At 34.2% G+C, this 21,655-nt stretch overlaps 1 protein-coding gene across 1 annotated transcript in view; it reads right to left on the bottom strand.

Moving 5' to 3' along the window:
* Window positions 1–17,317, bottom strand: part of LOC150104009 (GTPase-activating Rap/Ran-GAP domain-like protein 3) — a 135,230-nt gene extending 117,913 nt beyond the window's left edge. Inside the window, exon 1 of the mRNA XM_090396376.1 lies at window positions 17,067–17,317. Within this exon, the coding sequence (XP_090252502.1) occupies window positions 17,067–17,317 (251 nt within the window). The remainder of the gene's footprint in view (window positions 1–17,066) is intronic.
* Between the last annotated feature and the right edge of the window lie 4,338 nt (window positions 17,318–21,655).

Genomic DNA, 21,655 nt, shown 5'->3' with positions numbered 1-21,655 from the left:
ATTATAATATAAACTTTTGACACCTTTTCCCGCTTCGTGTCTGTGCAAAGGGTTTGATTAAAAGAAAAAGTGAGATGACTCAACATATTTCCGTAGATATTTCACACTAAATTTCAATAAAAATATTTAGCTCGAGTCTTTCTAACTTGCATAGCAACAAACCGTTAATATCAATGTAATGAGTCTTATCAATCTTGTGCATTTTCAAAACACACCAAAAAAAGAATGATTGCGTCAAAATCAATAATAATTATTTTATTTACAATGACTTGCTGTTAGATTTTCCCTAAATGTACTTAGACCCATATATTTCCTCAATGTACATCGAGTGTGGGTCAAAATGCATTTACCTTCATTTAAAACCGAAGTAAATGGTTGCTATCCACCTGCCTATGAATGGTAGCAGATGTTAAGCCACCTGCGCACATGTAATACGAAGTAGAGTTGATAATACCCGCATAACAAGTGAATAACATTTCGGTCGATATATGTCTGCACATGCGTAGAAATACCGAAAACCAGTCACAGACGATGGTAATAAAAGAAACCAAGTCATTATTTGGTGGCTTTTAAATTTTATAAATAAAACTTTATTTGAATTTTGAATGGATAAAATTTTATCCATTCAAAATATTTTAAAACATTATTTTAAATTATTTTTTAAAATATTTTAAAGATATAAAAATTTACCACTCTCTCTCTCTCTCTCTCATTTCTATACTTACCGGGTGATAGCGTTTGCTGCATCTCCCAAGAGAGAGAGAGAGAGAGAGAGAGAGAGAGAGAGAATCTAGCGTTTTTTTTTTTTTTTCGTTACAAAATTAACTCTTGTCTATATTTATTAAATCATCAGTTATCATTATGCTTGTTATTCAGAGATCGGTTAATTCTTTCAAGGTTTATTTATTCCTATGATATTTAACCTGTTTCTAACTCACTTAAGGATCATGATGATTGCACGAGGTAAGCGGTTGCTTGGAGATGTGTCACGGCCATTAACCCACCACCATTACTAATGGAACTCTTGTTTCGCAACGACGCTAGGATACTTAATGTCGATCCCTTGTTAACGCTTTTTCTGCTTACCTCCCACTTGGTTTGAATGCTTTAAGTAGATTCTATGTAGGAGTGTTTAAGTGTGGCAAGGTTAGGCAGGAAAACTTTTTCACTTCCATCTAAGTAATAGCCAGACGACTACAAGAAAAAAAAAGGCAAAAAGCAAAAGAAAAGAAGAAAAAAAAAACTAAAAACTAGAAGTGTTTGTTAGGTAACCAAGCATGATACTTTCCATGTGACAATAGCAGGGTTTAATCTGTTGGAGGTGTCTTCCATCTCTGATTTTTTATGTTGTTTGGTAAAGTGACAACATTTAAACTATTTTAAATGCTGTCAGTTTATGTGTAAATGTTGACAACCATTTCTTTCGGAAGATGGTATAAAAAATGCTGTAAAAATCCATGGCTGAATGAATTTTCAAATTGGTTGCATTGCAGTTCGATAACTATCATACGCTCAGTTGACGTCAAAGATTTGTAGTTTTGGGTGTTACTGCAAATGTGATCATTTTTCTTCTGGTCTCAATAAAGAGATCACAACTTTCTCTATTTCGATTTCATGTTTCTTTTATGTATAAGTAACAGCCTCAAAGAATAGTATGATTCCAAACGTGCAGTTGTTAAAGAAAAGCCAGAAATAAAAATGTATGTCTGTGTGTGGCTTCATTGAAAAAAGATTGAATTCAGTGGAAAAGATATATACACGATTAGAACATAGGAGAGAGAGAGAGAGAGAGAGAGGAGTTTCTACTCTTTTTATAGCAAATACCAGAGGTAGTTCAAGCTCTGTTATATGATTATTTCGTGTAGTTTAAAATTTCAGATGACTGCTCCTTCAATGGGTGCAATATGAAGAAAATAACGTGAAGGACATTTCCACTTTTATTGAGTTTCGTTTCAATACGTTTCTACTGTATTGTGTTTAATGATCATAAAGTCATACACTTTTTTTTTACTTGCGTCAGTTTTATTAATTATTGTGATATTATATTTTCAAATTAGCATAATGGAAGAAATATTTTTCTTCAAATAGAATGTGATAATAAAACAGATATTTTAAATTAAAAAAAATTACTCTACATCATTTTAACTCACTCTTTTGCAATTCATATACTTAAGTTTGAAATATTTAAGTTTTTTTTTTAAAAAAAGAGTCATCGTTAAATGTATTATTATTTATAAAATAGAAAAAATTTATCATTTAATTAATTTTCAAATAGAAATCCCCCATATATATATATATATATATATATATATATATATTTAGAATTTAGAACTGCCAAATACTAAAACTAAAATACGGGACTTATAAAATTGATGCATTATTATTATTATATTTAGTATTCAAAAATATTTGTCTTCTAAAAATCGGGGACTTCAAAATCAAAACACTGGTATTCTAAAATAACGGACTTATTTTATTATTTAGTAGTTAAGGTATATTCGGACATTTGGTTGACTGCAATGGGTTCAGTGGCTCTGGATTAAGAGGTGGGGAAAGGATAGTCAACATTAATTTTTAAGAGATGGTGAGGATAGTCAAGATTAATTCTCACCATCTCCAACTCTTAGGAGATTGCAAGAATATTCAAGATCATATTTAGAAATGCAATAAATGCAAAAGCAATAGTGTTCTAAGAAGTAATAAATAATTATCTTCATAATAAAAATAATATAATAATAATATCACAAAATAAAAATAATTCAAACAACATAACTGAGCTAAATGCAAATTAGCATCACTGTGACATATTTATAAATATTTCGGACATCGGTAAACTGCTTGAAAGGAAAGCAGTTCCTCTTAGTATTATATCATGCTATTTCTTTTGGGGAATATAATAACGCTGTTTCACAACGTGTTAATAGTGAAAATAGCCTCCCTGCATACGTGTAGCTTGAAGTTCAGAGTAGGAAGTTGTATTAGCAACTACAGTCAGAAGAAGACTGCTTATGGTTCTTGTTGAGTAAGCAGGTTAAAATTGAATTTTTACTGGATAAAACCTCTAGATCTGAGCAGCAACAAAAGAATAACAAAAGAATAAAAGTAAATTAAACTGCGAGAGATATATATTAAGAATAAATATAATCGAAAACTAATTGTGATTATATTTATTCACCAGTATGAAATAAAAACTGACTTTTAGGAGAATCAAGATTCATTAGGATAACGATGATTTTAGTTAATGAAATACATCTTTCGACCAAATATTCTGCTAAAATCCTTTAGATTTGTAGACATTAAACACAAAGATTAAATATTTTTATATTTATATAATTAAATCAGATCCGATAAAAGTAAAAGTTAAAATCTTTTGCATAATTTAATCTCATCCAAAAATGAGATTAAAGTATTAACACTAAAAGTATTCAATACTCTTATCCTGGTTTAAACTCCGAGAATACTCTTTGGAGAAGTGTGTAGGAAAATTGTGCACATGTATGTGTGTGTGTGTGTTCGTGCGCGTGCCTGAGAGAGCGAGAGAGTGGATGGTGAATGAGTGGATGGTGAATGAGTGGGTAGTGAATGATAAACGAGGGGGTAGATAAACGGAAATAAATGACTGATGAAGGCGGATAATGACAAATGGGGTGTGAGTATGTGGGTAGATGAATAAAACATATATTTTTGGTCTATCCCTATAGTATATTAGTACTAATAAAGCCTGTAGAAGTTGGTAGTAATGATTCCTTTTGGTTAAAAGAATTCTTCGATGTAATTTGAATGAAAGTGACTTAGTCTTTCTTTTGTACAGATGTGGAGGTTCCCCCTTCAGGTAAGAGCAAACCACTCAGAGAATACGAGCATTCGATATACATATCAGACTACTTAGACAATAATAATCGTACCATAATAATAATTAAGTTACATTAGGTTTATATGACTATAAAGGAGTAGTGGAGATGAGTCTATTGGCCGAAGTCCTTTTGCTATACTATCACCGCAGCTTATGGTAATACAAAACTATTTACTGACACTAGAATGTACGAATAGATATAATGTGCTTAATTAGCAAAACTGGCAGCCGGATTTTTAATTGCATTCGAACTTCCAGATAGCACACAGAAATACTTCAGTCTTAATCGAAAGATACATCTTATAATCAGTGTGAATTTTATGCAGAGAATTGCTTTCGAAGCATAGAAAATAGTCGATATTTTAATAAACAGAATTATTTTTAGTGACCTTTACACTTGAAACATTCTTGACAAATTAAAGGACCGAAGAAATGAAACGTATATTATTGATAAGAAACACGTCTTAATCTCAAAGTCTCTTACACAACCGAAGATCAATGAGATATTACTTAAAGTTTGCCAGTTATGTGAGTCGTAGTGCGATGGCTACACAACAGTAGATAGTATTATGTTGCTGGTTTCATGAAACAAGATCTGTAGCTGTTCAAAGAGTATTAGAAACAGAATTTAAGTGATCTAGACTTCCATTTGTTAATGTCATAAGTGGTTTATGAAACAAAGTTGCTTATGAAAAGATAAAATTTACCAGACATCTATTCCTCAGAAACCTAGTTATTAGAAAACTGCAGATGTTGCATTCAACAAAGTTTAAATGCGGAGAGTTAGAAGTTGCTATTGCTGCAAGTAATAGCAACGTCTAGCTTAAAAAAATCAAACCAAACAGTAAGGTAAATTTTGTTGATATCAATATTTTTTCTTTTTTCTTATGATAAAGTTACCTTTCCTTTGTAGGGAGCAGTTAATTGGTAGAAGATAAGGATCTGAGCTTTAAAAAACTAAGAAAAGTTGAAGTTAAATAATCTATTTTTTTGTATGTAACAAAAAATTCACTACATTTTAAAGAATGGTTTGCCTCTTCTTATCAGTTATTTAGTATCATGCGTAATATAACACCTAAAATAGGTTAGGTTTCTAGTTTGTTCATTCTACTCTTCTTAGTAAATCATGTCAGTAAATAGAAGCTTTTCAGATAAATCATCTAGTATATCCACTGGAATGCTGGGATTACCAGTGTCTACGCTATGTCCTCTGAGATTTTTATGACATTATTTAATGTATAGTATACCATAACATACTTTGCTTATCACTATCTCTGTGATTTATTTAACATAATCTGTTTGTTTAGAATAATCTACTTACCAATACATGAGTTTGGCGTACAATGAAAACTAAGCTCTAAGTAGCTGATTGGCTGCTGTGTAATTATCTTCACCATGTTTGTAATTTAAATCGTTTCCCAGACTTAATTATTAAATCCACGACTTCTAGGAATCAGAAGTTCCAATGATAATGTGTACATTATATATTAGATTCAAACATAACTTTTCACCGGCAGATTCTGAAAGTATTTTTCCATTTACATTATGCAGAGTTTATCAAACGATTTATGTCTGTATATTAACTTCATTTATAACATATAGAAGCAATTATATCCATTTTATATACAATAAAGAACGTGCTGGTTTGAAAAAAAAAAGATACAAAAGCATTTATGTTTACTTTTTTTTTTAATAGTGAAAAATCGTCTATTCAGAGACGTTTTGCTCTAAGATTTTTTTACAGAATACTGGAATGGAAAGCTCTACAGATGAATAGTAAGAAAAAGAAGTTCAAGTTTGGCAATATCAAACTAGAAGGCCATATCTTTCGGATCCGGCCACAAACACCCATAGATTGTTGGCCGAATTTAGTATCGGTTTCACTGGATCTGCACTATAGTTCACTGGTTAAAAGAGGATGAGTGCACCTCTAACAACATACCACCAAAGCTGAAGATCGAGCGCTCTTCTCCATAGCGCAGCATACAGTCCACAATTTCCACAACTGAACGTAACTAATTCTTGCTTCTTCTGATATTTGATGGCCTACTTCCTGCTTGAACAACACTTGGCCAGTTTTGAAAGTCAGAGATGATATATCGAGTTCTTCGCTTTCTAAAAACGAATATAGTATTGTAATCTAATCCGTCCTTAACTCATTTGTTTTTGTTGAAATCAAAACTGCCTAACATGAAAGGCTGACCTTGAGTGAACCGTCGAAATACCAAAAGCAAATTAATTATTGTCATGACGTGTTCAGATAAACAATGTTACACGCAAAGTGTATGATTCGTTTGAGCAAAATTCCCATATGTCATAAACGTGGTTCTATTTTATTTTCGAACGAAATCAATTAACCAATCTGCTATACAATTTGCACACAGCAAATAACTGTATGTGTGAAATAATTTGTATGTTTGATAAGATCAGAGTAAGTACCAAGGGAAAGAGATCGCCAGAGTCATAGTGGTGAGCCGACTATCATGAAGAGAACTTGGCGTTATAAAATTTGGTCGTTATTCAGTACCTCTTTGCTTACGAATCATGGGCTGATAGCACACTACGGACTTAACGGATCGAAGTATTTTTTGAAAACCAAAATACCAGCGTCACTTTGAAGGAAGACCCAAATAATTCACTTTGTTTTCATTGAAACAATATGCTCAGGGGTTTGAATGTATCGAATTAGATCATCGGCGCATGTTGTGTTTCCGTTCGCTGGTGAACTTTCTCTTGCGTTTAGCCCAGGAAAGAATTTACGTCCGGTTCAAGAAAATGAGAATATTTACCCACTAAGTACACGAGAAAAAGTAAAGGAATTTCCATATAATAAAATTACATCTTTCTTTGTTGAAAACGATGCAGTTATATAAGTCTGCGATTGTGTGTCAATCAATGTCACGAATGAAGAAGTGTAATTAGAGCACAAATGACTTTGTTGCACAATTTTATCAAAAGACAAAGGTTCAAGGTTAACAGAAGAATCAGTGTAGATAATTGCATTCCCAACTTTAATTTCCGGCAATCTTAGACTTTATATCTGAATACGGAAATGTCCCTCCTTTGCTATTTCATTATAAATGAAGTGTTAATGAATCAATTAAGGAACAATATTAAGTTGTTGTTTTGGACTTTCTAGATGACAAACACCGCACATAAATGCAAGAGTAGTTTATTTAATTATGCCTTTAATTACCACTAATTAAACAATGACAACCCATGACAAATTTGTTTGCAGGAAAAGGGATAGCGGAGTTAAAGAATAATTTAAAAAAAATGTTCACTATTCGACATCTACTTTAAATCTACTACAGCGATCCGGTGGTCAGTTGTGATTGGGTTTTGAATTACGACAAAATCAGTTGGGTCTAGGAGACCAATGTGTTGTGCCAGCGAACTGCCAATTCTTTTGGGCGAGTTGTTTGCTTTGCGGGATGAAAAATTCGAATTTCCAGGAAGAATGGCAAGTTTGTTTGTTGGTTCATCAGGTCAGTTGTCTATTTACACGAAGAAATATCCCAAATTATGGGAACAATATCACCACCTCTACACATACGATAACTGATCTTCAGTTTTGTTTTATAGAAATCTTCTTCACATCAGCGACAAGATTTGAACTGCGCAGATAGCACTCACACTCACAGACTCATCAAATTCTTCAGGTTGCTCTGCGAAGGCGTTGTATGATGTCCCAAGTGCGCTGGTGATGATTCTATAAAAAAATCCACTTCTAACACAACACCTTTCGGATGTCATAGTTGTATTTGTTGTTGAATTTTCTACCTACGCTGTAAAATTTTAATTAATCACAAAGCTACCTGACTATATTTAAGTGTCTTTTATGCAATAGGTTGACAAGTAGATGGGAGAGAGATCTGAGAGAGAGAATAGATGAACAAGATTAAATTTAAATAGGTTTATTGTGTAGTTTGTTTGAGTTTATAGAATCATGCGAAAAAAAAATAGGAGTGGGTAGTGCATATCACGCAGGTCTTAAGGGATAAACCTTTCATTTCGAACAAGACTTTTAATCCCTATAAATAAACTTTAAGAGGAAAAAATGACTGAATGTTGAGAGGACCTAATGAAGCTGTGCGATCAAGTAGTTTGCAAGCTTTTTATAGACCTTGGATAAAAGATTTTCATTTAATCTGGATTAATACTTGAGAGAATTGGTTTATTCCACATCGCCTATTTGATAAAAAAAAAATATCACACAGACAAACACATGAAGGCATGTACAAATAAATTTAAGCACGATACAATGTTAGGTATTATTTCAACCATTGTTATATATTTATAATAATTTTATATTATTATATTTAACTGAAATTAAATTATTGCAAATAAAAAAAATCATAAGCTGAATAGCGTGCCATTGATATCTAAATAATCTTACATTTCAAATTAAATCCACTTCGGGAACGGAAAATAAATTATGGAAACGTGGACAAAAATATTTAAAAAATTCGCGTTGTCCTATGCTTGCTTTCTAAAGCATGATACAAATTACAAATATTTATGTCTTTATTTTGTTGAGTTCTAAAGCCTCCGTAGAGTTAGCCGGTCTCATACTGAGGTAAAGGGATTTTTCTCTCAGGAACTCGGGTTTTTCGTCCCTCAGAATAAGCAACCCTGCTCCGTGAACACAGAGATAAATTCCTTTACCCCCCCCTCCCAACGTCAAGCTCTGCGTCAAGTCGGTTGGGATCGCGTAAAAGTTGCATTATGTAAAAAGGCCGACCCCAAATAGATGGGATAAGGCACAAGAAGAAGAAGATTTTGCTGAGTTCTCTTGTTACACGTATAACTATTGTAAAAGTTACTGGTAAGCCAGTTCACCTATGAGATGTTATTGAGCTAAAAAAGCTCTAGTCATGGCTGGGTAACGGCAATAGCCGAGCCTCAGTTAAAACTTCATTGGCTACAGCATTGCCATTTGTTACCCTGGAAGTCCTAAAAAGGACTATTCCGCCTGTTCTCTACCACCCCACATACAACTCTCGTTGTTCATGTTTTATCCAGTTTCATATATATAAAAAAAAAAAAAGTGGTGTGTAAGAACTCGATTGTTGCTCTAAGAAGCATATAAAAAATTTCTATAATTTTAATAAAGTTTGTGACCTTATTAAGCATCCATGCATATCTTTAATGAAAGCTAAAGGTATTTTAAAGAAGCGATTGTAGTCGATTAAATATCATTTTCTGACAGTAGAATTTACTGTAATTCTTTACCTCAAGAACAGATAAGGGAGTTTGAAGTATATAATTTTGGCTTCTATAAAAAAAAAAAAAAAAAAAATCTATTTTTGATCGAATTAATACCTGAATTGCTATTTCAGTTCTTTAGACAGAATCATTTTCCAAATCTTCGGAACAATAGTCTAAAAGTAATCTATAAGAAACAGAAATTTCATAATATTTGAATATTCTGTTCTGGATTATATAAAATGCACTCCAAAGAATTACTCTGAAATTCTGGGTAGCGTAAGAATGGATGGGTACACACTACCTCTATACTTCATTATCAATATATAATAAAAACAGCGATATATAATGTGTTTCATACTGATCTTTTAATAAGGATCTTTATTTACCTTAGGAGGTGTTTTGTACTGAAACTTGAGCTCTCTATAGCGACATGAAAGCAACACACCTGCTTTTAAATTGTCACAAAGCTCTCGTGTTCCGTATCACGTTAGCCGAAGGTCATGTGCTTATTAAACATGAGAACTAGCGTGGTCAATCGTTAAAGTGCTGAAAAGCTAATTCATCCATTGACACGCTTAGTTTTTTGTATATAGTAATCTACACGCAAAGGGTTAGGGGATCTATGGCACATTAGTACCATGAGACTAATCCACCGAAGTCGAGGTTCAGCACGAAAATATATAGCAGAGTAATAATTCTATGGATATTAGAAGTGTCCTACAGATTTGTCTCGAATATAGGTTTATAAATTGCCATTCTTCTGAGTTTTATTTCATTTTATTTATTAGCGATGCTAACTCAAAATTAAATTTTAGACGTTTTATTTAGAGATGTGCTATGTTTAGAGATGCTGCTATGATCACATTTGCTTCTTATAGTCCTTATAAGGACTGGCTTAAAGGGGTGAAGCAAGAATGCTTTTCATCTTCCCCGTTATCTGTAGAGGACAGTGTAAGGATAAGGTGTTGTTGAGCTATTAAAGATCTGATCATGGCAGGAGGGTAACAGCAATAGCCGAGCCTCAGTTAGGACTTCATTGGCTACAACATTGCCATCCATTACACTTCAAGGGTATTAATCCACCACCTCAAATTCGCTTAAGTTCTTAAAAGAACTGGGCGATGGACTGAGTTCTTGACTCTTTATCCCGTCATCTGAATGAAAAAAATCTGTGTAGATGGGATGTTATTGAGCTAAAAGCTCTGGTCATGGCTGGGTAACGGCAATAGCCATATGTTAAGGTAAAGCCGTCTCTAAAAATTCGGACGATCCCTAGGCAACCCAATCGTGGGCGAAAGACCGTCCATCTCAGCGTTGGCTCCACTCAGTGATGGCCTTCCACCCACCACCACCACCGAGCAGAACCACTCATATTCCGAAGAAAAGCATTCACCGACGAAGCCCCTCAGCGGGACGTGCCAGAGAACACTTTCTCCGGAGACTCAAATTGCTCCCTTAAGATAAAAACCTTAAGAGAACGTAGTCATATTTAGCTTAGCAATGGCCGAGCCTCAATTAGAACTTCATTGGCTCATTGCCATCCGCTTCCTTTATAGTCCTTATAAGGACTTGTTTAAAGGGGTGAAGCAGGAATGCTTTTCATCTTCCCCGTTATCTGTAGAGTACAGTGTAGGGATAAGGTGTTATTGAGCTATTAATTAAAGCTCTTATCATGGCAGGAGGACAATAGCAATGTTATTGAGCTATTAATTAAAGCTCTTATCATGGCAGGAGGACAACAGCAATAACCGAGCCTCAGTTAGAACTTCATTGGCTACAGCATTGTCATCCATTACCCTCCAAGAGTATTAATTAATCACCGCATCTCACGGTCGATTAACCAGTATCGCCATCCGTTTACTTCAGCATTTGTTATTTGAAACAAATTATATAAATAAATTAAAGGTGTCTTAGATTTAATACGATAAAATGCATTTAGTAAATATTTTCTTAGAATTTTAGTCGATACATTTGAACAAAAAATATTAACTACTAAGTTAGATAAAGAATACTAAAAATTCTTTGGTAATTTAAGTAACGAGATTTATTTTCAAAAACATAACAAATTGCAGATTTCTATCTATGTAAATAAAGTTTGTATAACATACTGTTTTAAAATCGATCTTATAATGGACATATTTATAAACAATATTTCCTTATTTATAATACAGTATCTTTATTTGTTTACCTTTATCAAACCCAGGTCTTTGGTGACTACGCCGATTAATTTTTTTTATTGTTTTTAAGATATTCCATTTTATATAACCGTTTCGATAATCACAGAGAAATTGCTTTGATCGGCACTTGACTTGTATCGAATTTTTTAACAAATATTATATATACAGGGTGTCTCAAAAAAGTATACACACTTCAACAGCTGAAAACTCACTTAATTTTCGTTATTTTGCAGGTTTAACGGATTTGAAATAATAGCTGAAACCAGACTAAGCGTTGAGGAAAGAAAATTTATCCTAAAATGCTACTGGAAGTATGAAAACATAGTGGAAGTGCAAAGACAGTTTAGAAGGGAATTTTAACGAGATCCAACAACGAGACTTACTATCACTAGAATTAGAAATAAATTTGAAGAAGATGGAACGGTTCAAAATGTCCATAAGCAACGTCCAGGAAGACCACGAACAGCTACGAAGCCTGCAACAGAAGAAAGGTTGACTGAAACGTGTCGTCAAAGTTCAAGAAAATCTGTGCGACAAGCGTCTCGTGAGATAGGAGTATCAAAATCAAGTGTCCATCGCATGTTGAAGCGCAGTCATTGGAAAAGTTACATTCCAAGAAGAGTATACGCTCTCAACGAAGATGATCCGGATAGGAGAATGCAGTTTTGTGAGTGGTACTTGAAAACCATCGAGATGTGAGGGCCTATCCTGATGAGACTCGACCCAACAGATGGATTGGAAGAAGAGGTTCTGTAGAATATCCCCAGGAATCACCAGACCTCACGCCAATGGACATCTTCTTATGGGGATTTATTAAGGATAAAGTTTACACCCCAAAACTGGCAACAGTCGACGACTTGAAAGCAGCAATCGAAAGAGAAGCCACAAGACGATATGATTCTCAGTGTTTGCAATTCCATTGCTGCACATTATCAGCAGTGCCTGGACCAGACGGTCAGCAGTTTGAATACAGACGTTGAGGGATGAAAAGTACCTTTATGTAGTGTACTTTACAATGTGGAAGTTAACTGTATTATAATAAATACCAACTTTATGATCATTCAAAGTGTGTATATGTTTTTTTGAGACCCTATATATATATATATATATATATATATATATATTTGTTTTTCGATTTATGATATTTTTATTTCTTCTGGAATGGCGATCATGGTCCTTAGCATTTTTCTTCTGTTTTCTTCTGAATTTAAATTCGCAAACACCAAATTAAAGTTCAGAAATATCTTCATGAAAAATAATTAATCTATTGCAAAAATTTTCTGTACTGGAATTCAAAATGTTTACTAAAGGAGTTAAAAATGGAATACGAAATATTTATTTATTTTGTACTCGAGATCATGAGGAAATATTTTGTTAAGAGATTATTTGGTTACTGTTTACTTTAGAATCTACTTTTCAGAATACAATTGTTCAGAAGAATATATTACTGATAAATCTGGAAAGGAGATTCATCAATTCAACCCTAAAATAGTGCTTATTGTATCAATTAAAGATACTTAAAATGTATAAATCTGTATATTAAAATAATATATATAGCCTTTAGTATTGGTATTATTTTCATATAATTCTTTCATCTTTGTTTTAATTTATTGCTGTCTTGATTATAAAAGCGAAACAACTATTGAGAAAAAATTATGAAGTTTTTAGCTCTTTTAGAGATTAACTATTTACAGAAATCTTTCCGAACAAAAAATAAAGTTCAAGAGCATAAACAGTTTAAATCTGATGTAATGGAAATTGGAAAGTTTCCAATTTTTAGAACCAGAATATGTATTTACTGCGTAAACATCTATTTAAGGAGGGATGAGGCACACTTCCAAATCTCTTGGGGAGGATATCGTTTTACAGAATGAGTATATTTGTAAATTTTGTCTCTTCTAAATGTTAGGTCATTTGCACTTGCAAATTGTATGCATTATATATATATATATATATATATATATATATATATATATATATATATATATATATATATATATATATATATATATATATATATATATATATATTACCAATATTTCGTAGATCCTGAAAGTACTTAGAATTTTCTTGTTTTTTTATGTTTACTCAAATAGATAATACGATTTCATAATATGCAATATTATTTGAATAAGAATTTTGCAACGACGTTATATCTACGGTACGTTATTATAACTATCATCATCCCAACCTATCGTCCCTCTATGGTTTTTAAAAATTGGTTGCGTGAAGTGCAAACCAACTATCGCATTGTATGTCGTACTGTTTCTTAATATAATTCGATGAGTTTACATTAACTGTTATTCCATTCTCCTGCTACTCGCAGTATGAAAAATACACTTCCCACTTCCTTCTGACTGCCCCTTTATAGAACTTCCAATATATGCATCAAATTTTCTTAATCTGTCCTCATAACTCTTATTTCATACCCTGATATTTCCTTTTTATACACCCATCTATGGATGTTTTATCAATCTTCCCTAGGTGGAATCTACTCCTTCTCCTGAGACAATGCTCTGTTTTTTTTTTTTTTTTTTTTTTTTTTTTTTAATCAGAGAACTAGTCGGATAATCAGAAATTCCACCACAAAAAAAAAGGGAATAAAATTTCTAAATTTGGTACACTAACACCATACAGCTATTTACGTATAATTTTTTTTTATGTTAGATATAATACAGCTTGCATACTACAAAGCTATTATGGCTACCTTACCGACACTGTCCTTCTTCACTGAAGAATTTTTCTTAGCACCGTTTTTTTCTACTTTAGCTATCATTTCATGTTTGTGTGTTAAAGCGAAAACTTGATTACGATTCAGAATAAAATCGTTTAGAATATTTCCGGTGGATAGCGTATCCGTTCTCCACTAACAAGATGTGGGTTGGAATCCACTGTGGGCGTAGACGTTTGAGAATGCCAGCGTGCCACAACCACATTGTTTATTGGAGACCTGAAGCAGCTACAGAAATATTCATCCACATTATTAATATACTATAGGTTTTAAACCTCCGTGGGTGGAATTCATTTCCAAAACCTATTTCTTGGAATCATTCAAAAGCTGCAAGTAATAACGTAATAAAACAAGTTATTTATAACACTATAAATGTAATTTACATTAAAAGTTATTTTTGTAAAACGCTCCGAAAATGTAAGCTCTCAATTCACCGTGTCACGTTTGACGAACAGTTAAACCTTGGACGTCGAAATTTGTTATAAACCACAATCCTGTGTTACAAGTATGCATTATTTAGACGATACCTTAATCGTGGCAAGTGATCCAACAGATAAAAGATATTTAAAACAATAGTAAGGTAATCAAAATTGATTCAGACTGAATTCGAGTTAATAAAATACCTTATTGTATGTGTCGTTAGAATTAAAGTTAGTAACTTTCCATATTTATAAAATTTAAATACTTAAATATTTAGAATTAAAATAAGCATTTCGATCACTTAAATTTTGTAAATATATGTGAAACAATATGGGACTAGATGATTTCTGATGTATGATTTGTGAAATTATAATATAAAATAAAAATATTTAGCGTACCAACAACAAACTGGCTGTGGGTTCGAATCTTACTGTGGGCATGGATGGTAGTGAATACATATAGCGGAAGATAAAGTTAATCTCCCGGTGGGAGACCGCCAGTTTGCCGTCAGTTTTTAGGTTGATCAAATATTCTGTTACGTGTTTAATCTTTAAGATAAGGTGAAGAAATATCGAGGTATCCCTCTGGATTATTTAGTTGTTATTATTCATTAATAATCAGAGTTCAGACTGTTTGGGCTCATGTAATTAAACGAGTTATTTGAAATAGGAGTTTAAAAAAGTGTGAATGGGTTCCCCAAAGAAAAAAAAACGACCTCATTTCCTATGCTGTTTGAAGGTGAAAAAAGAGATATTTGTGCCGCAAAGAGATATTCACAAAGAGATATTTGTGCCGCTCATACGATAACAACTGTATATCCATATATCATCTTATAATGATCTTATCATCCTATTATATGGTTCATGATATAATTAAAAGTGTAACGTAAATAAATTACGTAAGGATATTCAGGCAAGATTATGCCTACTGAAAAAATGCCTTGTTTCTGGAATAAGAACACTGAAATTATAAATGCGTTTTTATACGTACGACGGGAGTTGAACCTATATTCTTCAGAGTGCGCTACGGATGCACTGTATGATGCACATCCTTGGCATATTTATTTCGGAAGGCACTCTAGTTCGATTGCTTAATAAATGTACCCTTTCCCTCTTTCCTAAATGATTCCTTAAACACTATACACTTTTTAACATAAGGGCAGAACCGTTTCATTCACTATAATAAGTGTCATTTTATCAGAAATATCTATGAATTTTGATTCTAATTTGATTGAATTGACAGTGGTTTCACGCAATAGTTCCACGCAATATCACTAGTTACATCGTATCAAGGAAAGATTAAAGCCAAGACCATTCTTGCATGTTCTCTCCATATCACTTTAACAAGCAGTCGTCAAGGTTAATTGAATTCCTGCTGTTGTCACGACAACACAACTGAAGAATTAAAGATAATAGTTTTAGTATATTTCCAATAAAACAATTCACAGAAGTAACCTTTAATCTTTCTCAATATGCATTTTTAAACTGACAATTAAAAATTATTGAATTAAAAAAAATAATAACGTGAAATTCAATACTGCATAGGAAAACGATTGGCCAGTTCTTACTTGATTAACTAAAGATATATGTGCTTGCTATTGATAAAGCAATTACAGCTTAACCCTCCGGAGCTCGCGGCGATAAAATTGCAGCGTAGGTCGCGGTATATCTGAGAGATACATTCATTACTGGTATATGCTAAAATGCAATAAAACATAAAGAAAAAACACTTAAAATATAATACATGATAGTAAAAATTAAGTTAATATTGAATCCAACATTATTTCATAGCCGAATATAGAAACTAAAAGTTTTGGCGGATGCAAGCATAAGCAACCTTATGGGCAACTCGTAGTAAAGGTGGAGTAAGCTCCAGTTCACTTTCCTTAGTATTTTGCAAAATGTAAAGGACATCTCCTAGAGGACATGTATGATAAATAAGCCTTTGGCTCTCTATTTCAGTAATACATGACGGTTTATTTATTTTCAGTTACAATCTAGAAATTATTGAACAAAGAATAAAAAAAAAATTCTAAACCATACTATACTGACATCGGAGAGCGCGGTATCTCTCAGATACCATTTACTGTCAAATATCACAAACCTTTATATAATATGTGTTAAACCAAGCTGACAGCAAGGAGCGGAAATGGATAGCAATGCTGTAGCCAATGAAGTTCTAACTGAGGCTTGGCTATTGCTGTTACCCTCCTGCCATGATCAGAGCTTTAAATTAAATAGCTCAATAACACCTTATCCCTACACTGTCCTCTACAGATAACGGGGAAGATGAAAAGCATTCTTGCTTCGCCCCTTTAAGCCAGTCCTTATAAGGATAAGCTGACAGCAAAAAAACAGCGCGGAATATCACTCATAACATATGAATGCACAGCTGCTCATGACCTCCAAGCTATACACTGAATTGTGTAAGAATATTTATTTTAAACATTTTGCATGTATCTGTCAGATCAGCTGCGAGATCCGGAGGGTTAAGTCATTATTGTTTGGGATGTGTTTCAGTTTAAAAAAAAAAAAAAGAGTGAAAGTCTTATGTAACTGGCAATATTCAATCACTCGGAAAAGAACTAGTCTCTGGTTATTTTCTCAATTATAAAGGCTAATTAATTGCCTGGAGTACATCAAGAATATACAAAAATATGTAAAATCTGAAATACCTTGCTGATGTATCTTCTTCATAATTCTGAGGATGACACCATAACAGCATATTAGTGGTATGGAAAATTCCAATAATCCCACTTGACGAACCTCTACGTCCAAACGGTCCATTACGGATATTCCAATGTAATTTCGGTATTAGAGGAGTGACACGATCGACACATAAGCTGTGGGACCGATCTCTCTTAGGAATTGCCCCTTTTAAAGAAGATAGTGGAGAATTCATGGGTGTTCCATACTTCAACGGCATAACGCTATCTCAGGGGAGGAAAAAGTTCACCTTATAATACGGAGAGATAATGAGATAACTCTGCTAAACTACACTAAAGGGGGAGAAAAAATCATTTAAAAATTAACTGTCGCTGACAATTAATTGGTTTTTTTTTTTTTTTTTTCTCAAACCCTATAGTTAAAGTTAATACGTCGCACAAGGGACGCGCCGGTACACGCAGTTGCTACTTCTGACTCCGAAGCTGCACGCGCAAAGAAAAGCCGATAGCTACTGTCAAACAAGTGCGCGCACATATGCTGCACTCACTGGCTTTTGGAAAATGACCGGAACATGCGCATAGCAGTAGCGCAAAATCTTCCTTCTTATCGGCACTGCACCTGCTAGACATTATACGGAATGTTTGGTAAGTAAGATATGTGTTGAAGGCAACTGACATACTTGTTGAATTATTCATTGACCGTTTGCTCACACACGAGGGTAATAAATGGGGGTCATTAACATTAGTTATAAAGAGACATTTGAAATATCGTTATAAAACAGTTGGCATTAACGTTAATTGGTAAGGCAAGATGTGCGATGTATTTTGCCTTGAATGGACAAATAATAGTATATCATTTCCTAAATGTTGTATACTTTGCAAAATATTAATGAAAATATAGGAAAGAGGGAAATTAAAATTATTAATTTAATTATGGGATTCTTCATTCTAGTTTATTTTTAATGTTTTAAATTAGAAAATATCTTTAATGAAATTTTATTCTTCAAAATATTGATACACCACTCTAAACTTTTCATAATGGATGCTGTACCAATGAAGTTTAACTGAGGCTCGGCTGTTGCTGTTACCCCCCCTGGGGCGCTGAGATTCGAGAGTTTTGAGCTCTCTCTTAAGGTTTTTGCCCGAAGGGAGCAATTTGAGTCTCTGGGGAAAGTGTTCTCCGGCACGGCCCGCTGAGGAGCTTTGTCGGTGAATGCTTTTCTTCGGAATTTGAGCGGTTCTGCTCGGTGGTGGCGTGTGGGTGGAAGGCCATCACTGAGTGGAGCCAACGATTGAGTGGCCTAGGGATCGTCCGAATTTTTAGAGACGGCTTTACCTTTAAATATGGCAAATTCATGCGTGTCGTAAGAGGCGACTAAATGGACGCAGAGCTTCGAGAGTTTTGCTCTCTCAGGTGGTTTCTTCCGAAATTTCGCTCCCGGTGAGTGGGGAGGGCTTAGATTTCGGGAGGTTTGCCTGGGAGTGCACATTTTGAGTCTCTCTGGGAGGGTGTCCTCCGGCACGGCCCACTGAGGGGGCTTTGTCGGTGGATGCTTTTCCTTGGAATATGAGCGGTTCTGCTCGGTGGTGGGGGTTGCCCCATCACCGAGTGGAGTCAACGCTGAGTTGGACGGTCTTTCAGCCACTATGGAGTGGTCTAGGGATCGCCCTAATTTTTAGAGTCGGTTTCATTAAAAAAAAGCTCCACCGCAAATCCATGCGTGTCGTAAGAGGCGACTAAATGGACGCAGAGTTTCGAGAAATTTGCTCTCTCAGGTTTCTTCCAGAATTTCGCTCCTGGTGAGGGGGGGGGGCTTAGATTTCGGGAGGTTTGCCTGGGATTGCATACATATACATATTTTGAGTCTCTGGTTATGGGGGCTTTGTCGGTGAATGCTTTTCCCTGAAAAATATGAGCGGTTCTGTTCGGTGGTGGGGTGAGCCCGTCATCAAGTAGAACCAACGCCGAGTTGGACGGTCTTTCGGTCATTATGGAGCGGTCTAGGGATCGCCCTAATTTTTAGAGGGTGGCTTTACTTAATAATCCCCACCGCAAATCCATGCGTGTCGTAAGAGGCGACTAAATGGACGCAGAGTTTCGCTCTCTTAAGGTTTTTGCCTTGAGGGAGCAATTTGAGAGGGAGGGTGTTCTCTGGCATGGCCCGGTGAGGGACTTTGTTGGTGGGTGCTTTTCCCTGAAATATGAGCGGTTGTGCTCAGTGGTGGGGTAAGCCCGTCACTGAGTAGAACCAATGCTGAGCTGGACGATCTTTCGGCCACTATGGAGTGGTCTAGGGATCGTCCTAATTTTTAGAGGGTGGCTTTACTTAATAATCTCCACCAATGTAGCTCATGCATGTCGTACGAGGCGACTAAAATGGGTACCCTCGGAGGATAATGGATGGCAATGCTGTAGCCAATGAAGTTCTAACTGAGGATCGGCTATTGCTGTTACCCTCTTGCCATTATCAGAGCTTTATAGCTCAATAACACCTTATCCTTAGACTGTCCTCCACAGACAACTAGGAATACGAAAAGCATTCTTGCTTCGCCTCTTTAAGCCAGTCCTTATAAGGATATAATGGTATAAGGACTTTGTTGTGGTTATAAATGATTACTGCCGCTTTTCAATATGTGACGAAAAATTAGGAAGAGGTCACTTTTTTTTCTGTCCCATCTACACGTTTACTATAATACTTCTGTTTTCAGGGATCCATAAGCATGAACTTGTTTCTTCATTCTTCTATTCAGTGTGAACATTTTATTCTTTAAATAAAGTGTACAATCTTCACTTTTATTATAGAGTATATCGGGGTATAATAATAATACGAAATGAATCAGAAAATCATGACATTAGAGGAAGAAATAGCAATTCATCTGAATTAAGTCAGTGAGAATCATTTATGGCTCTTTATTATAAATTGCAACAATATCATTTTTATGATATTGTGAAATTAAATTAAAATCGATTTTCCTCCTTATCAGAGATGTATTTTTCAGACTCAGCCTCGAAGACCAACGATAACATTCATTTTTCATCGAATTTTGCCAGAACGATATTTTAGTTTATGGCACCTGTGAGGTACGAAGCTATAAAGATGATTTATCTCCTTCATAATAAATTATGAAGAAGACAGAAGATGAATTTATTGCAATAGTACATATAATAGCCAGAACTTCTGTAGATGTCTTATATATACGATAGCAGAAAGAGTCGGGATTTTTGCAATTTTCTCTCATACCGTATGACTATTAAAGAATGCATGCTTAGGTTTTAAATGTTATTATTAAACCTGTAGCCAACTTTGACATTAAAGAATTTATATACACTCATGAATCAAAAACATTATGACTACCTGCCTGGTAGCGTGTTGGATCTCTTTTGATTCCAACGGCATGTCCCCGTCCACTAGACCACAGAAGGTGTCCTGAGGTATTCTGGACCAACGACACAGAATAATGTCATGGAAGTCAGCGACCGAGTAAATGTTTGATGGTATTCAAATCAGGAGAATTAGGCGGTCATGGGAGCACACTGAATGCTTGAATATGCTCTTCAAACTAGGTTTGCACAAAATTAGCCTTGCGACACGAAGCGTTGTCTTGCTGAAGAGTTCAGATCGGTCATCAATGTAGGACATGCGGTCAGAATATATTCAATGAGGAATGAGAAGACCCAATGAAATCAATGAGAATAATCCTTATACCAGAATACCATCAGAGGCCTATTTCTGGTCACCCGTGCAGTCTGATTGAGCAGAAGCTGACTGGCTTGTCAAAACGTTTTGGCTCGTGAGCGTATTTCATGTTAGATTAAGTCATTTTAATTATCCTGCCGGCCTTACTGTCTTTACTCTTCTTGATAGCTAAGTGGATTTTGCCTGCTTATTTTAATCTACAAGCCTATCGTGGCATTTAATCGACGGATACGAGATTGGAGGGCTGGAGTTGTTTGAATAGATCACATATTTGGCCTCTAGAACAGCTTTTCAGAATTATTAAATTCCCGGTCTACCGATGTTGTGAAGGTGTTATTAGTTCACAACCTTTTCTAGATAAGACTCACATACAAACCATTCTTGAAGAGTCTGATTATATCAGAAAATTTACGATTTATGCGAATAAATAAAAAGTGAAAAAAAAAGTATATTAGAGCAATATAAGACTCGAACAAATATAAATTTGCAAATATACAGACTTTTACTGAGTTACCGAGAAAGGTTTACTTCTATTATAAAAAAGTATGTATTTTTCTACTATAATAACTACAACATATTAAACATGAATAAAATATACCGTAGAACCTATAATATAATATTCGTTTAATAAAAAATTATTTTCTTCTTGAAATACACAGTATTAATTAAAATGCTCAGGCACTATTTTCTGTTTTTTATATAAATCTATTGTTAGTAATTGATTGAATCAATTGAAAGTTTATTATATTATATTATATTATATAATTTATTACATGATTTTTATCTGCGTGCATATTTCTAAATTCCTAGAAACGTAAATCTGTTGTTTATGTTTGCGTTATGAAATTATAACTAAATTAAAAATTGCACACAATGCAGTTTATTTGAATTCTAAGAGTC

This window comes from Typopeltis vanoorti, chromosome 8 (genome assembly GCF_054136105.1).
Source record: "Typopeltis vanoorti isolate ZY-2024b chromosome 8, IOZ_Tvanoo_1.0, whole genome shotgun sequence".
Lineage (NCBI taxonomy): Eukaryota > Metazoa > Arthropoda > Arachnida > Uropygi > Thelyphonidae > Typopeltis > Typopeltis vanoorti.
Note: the sequence above shows the minus strand (reverse complement) of the source record. Positions and strands in the feature narration are given on the sequence as shown.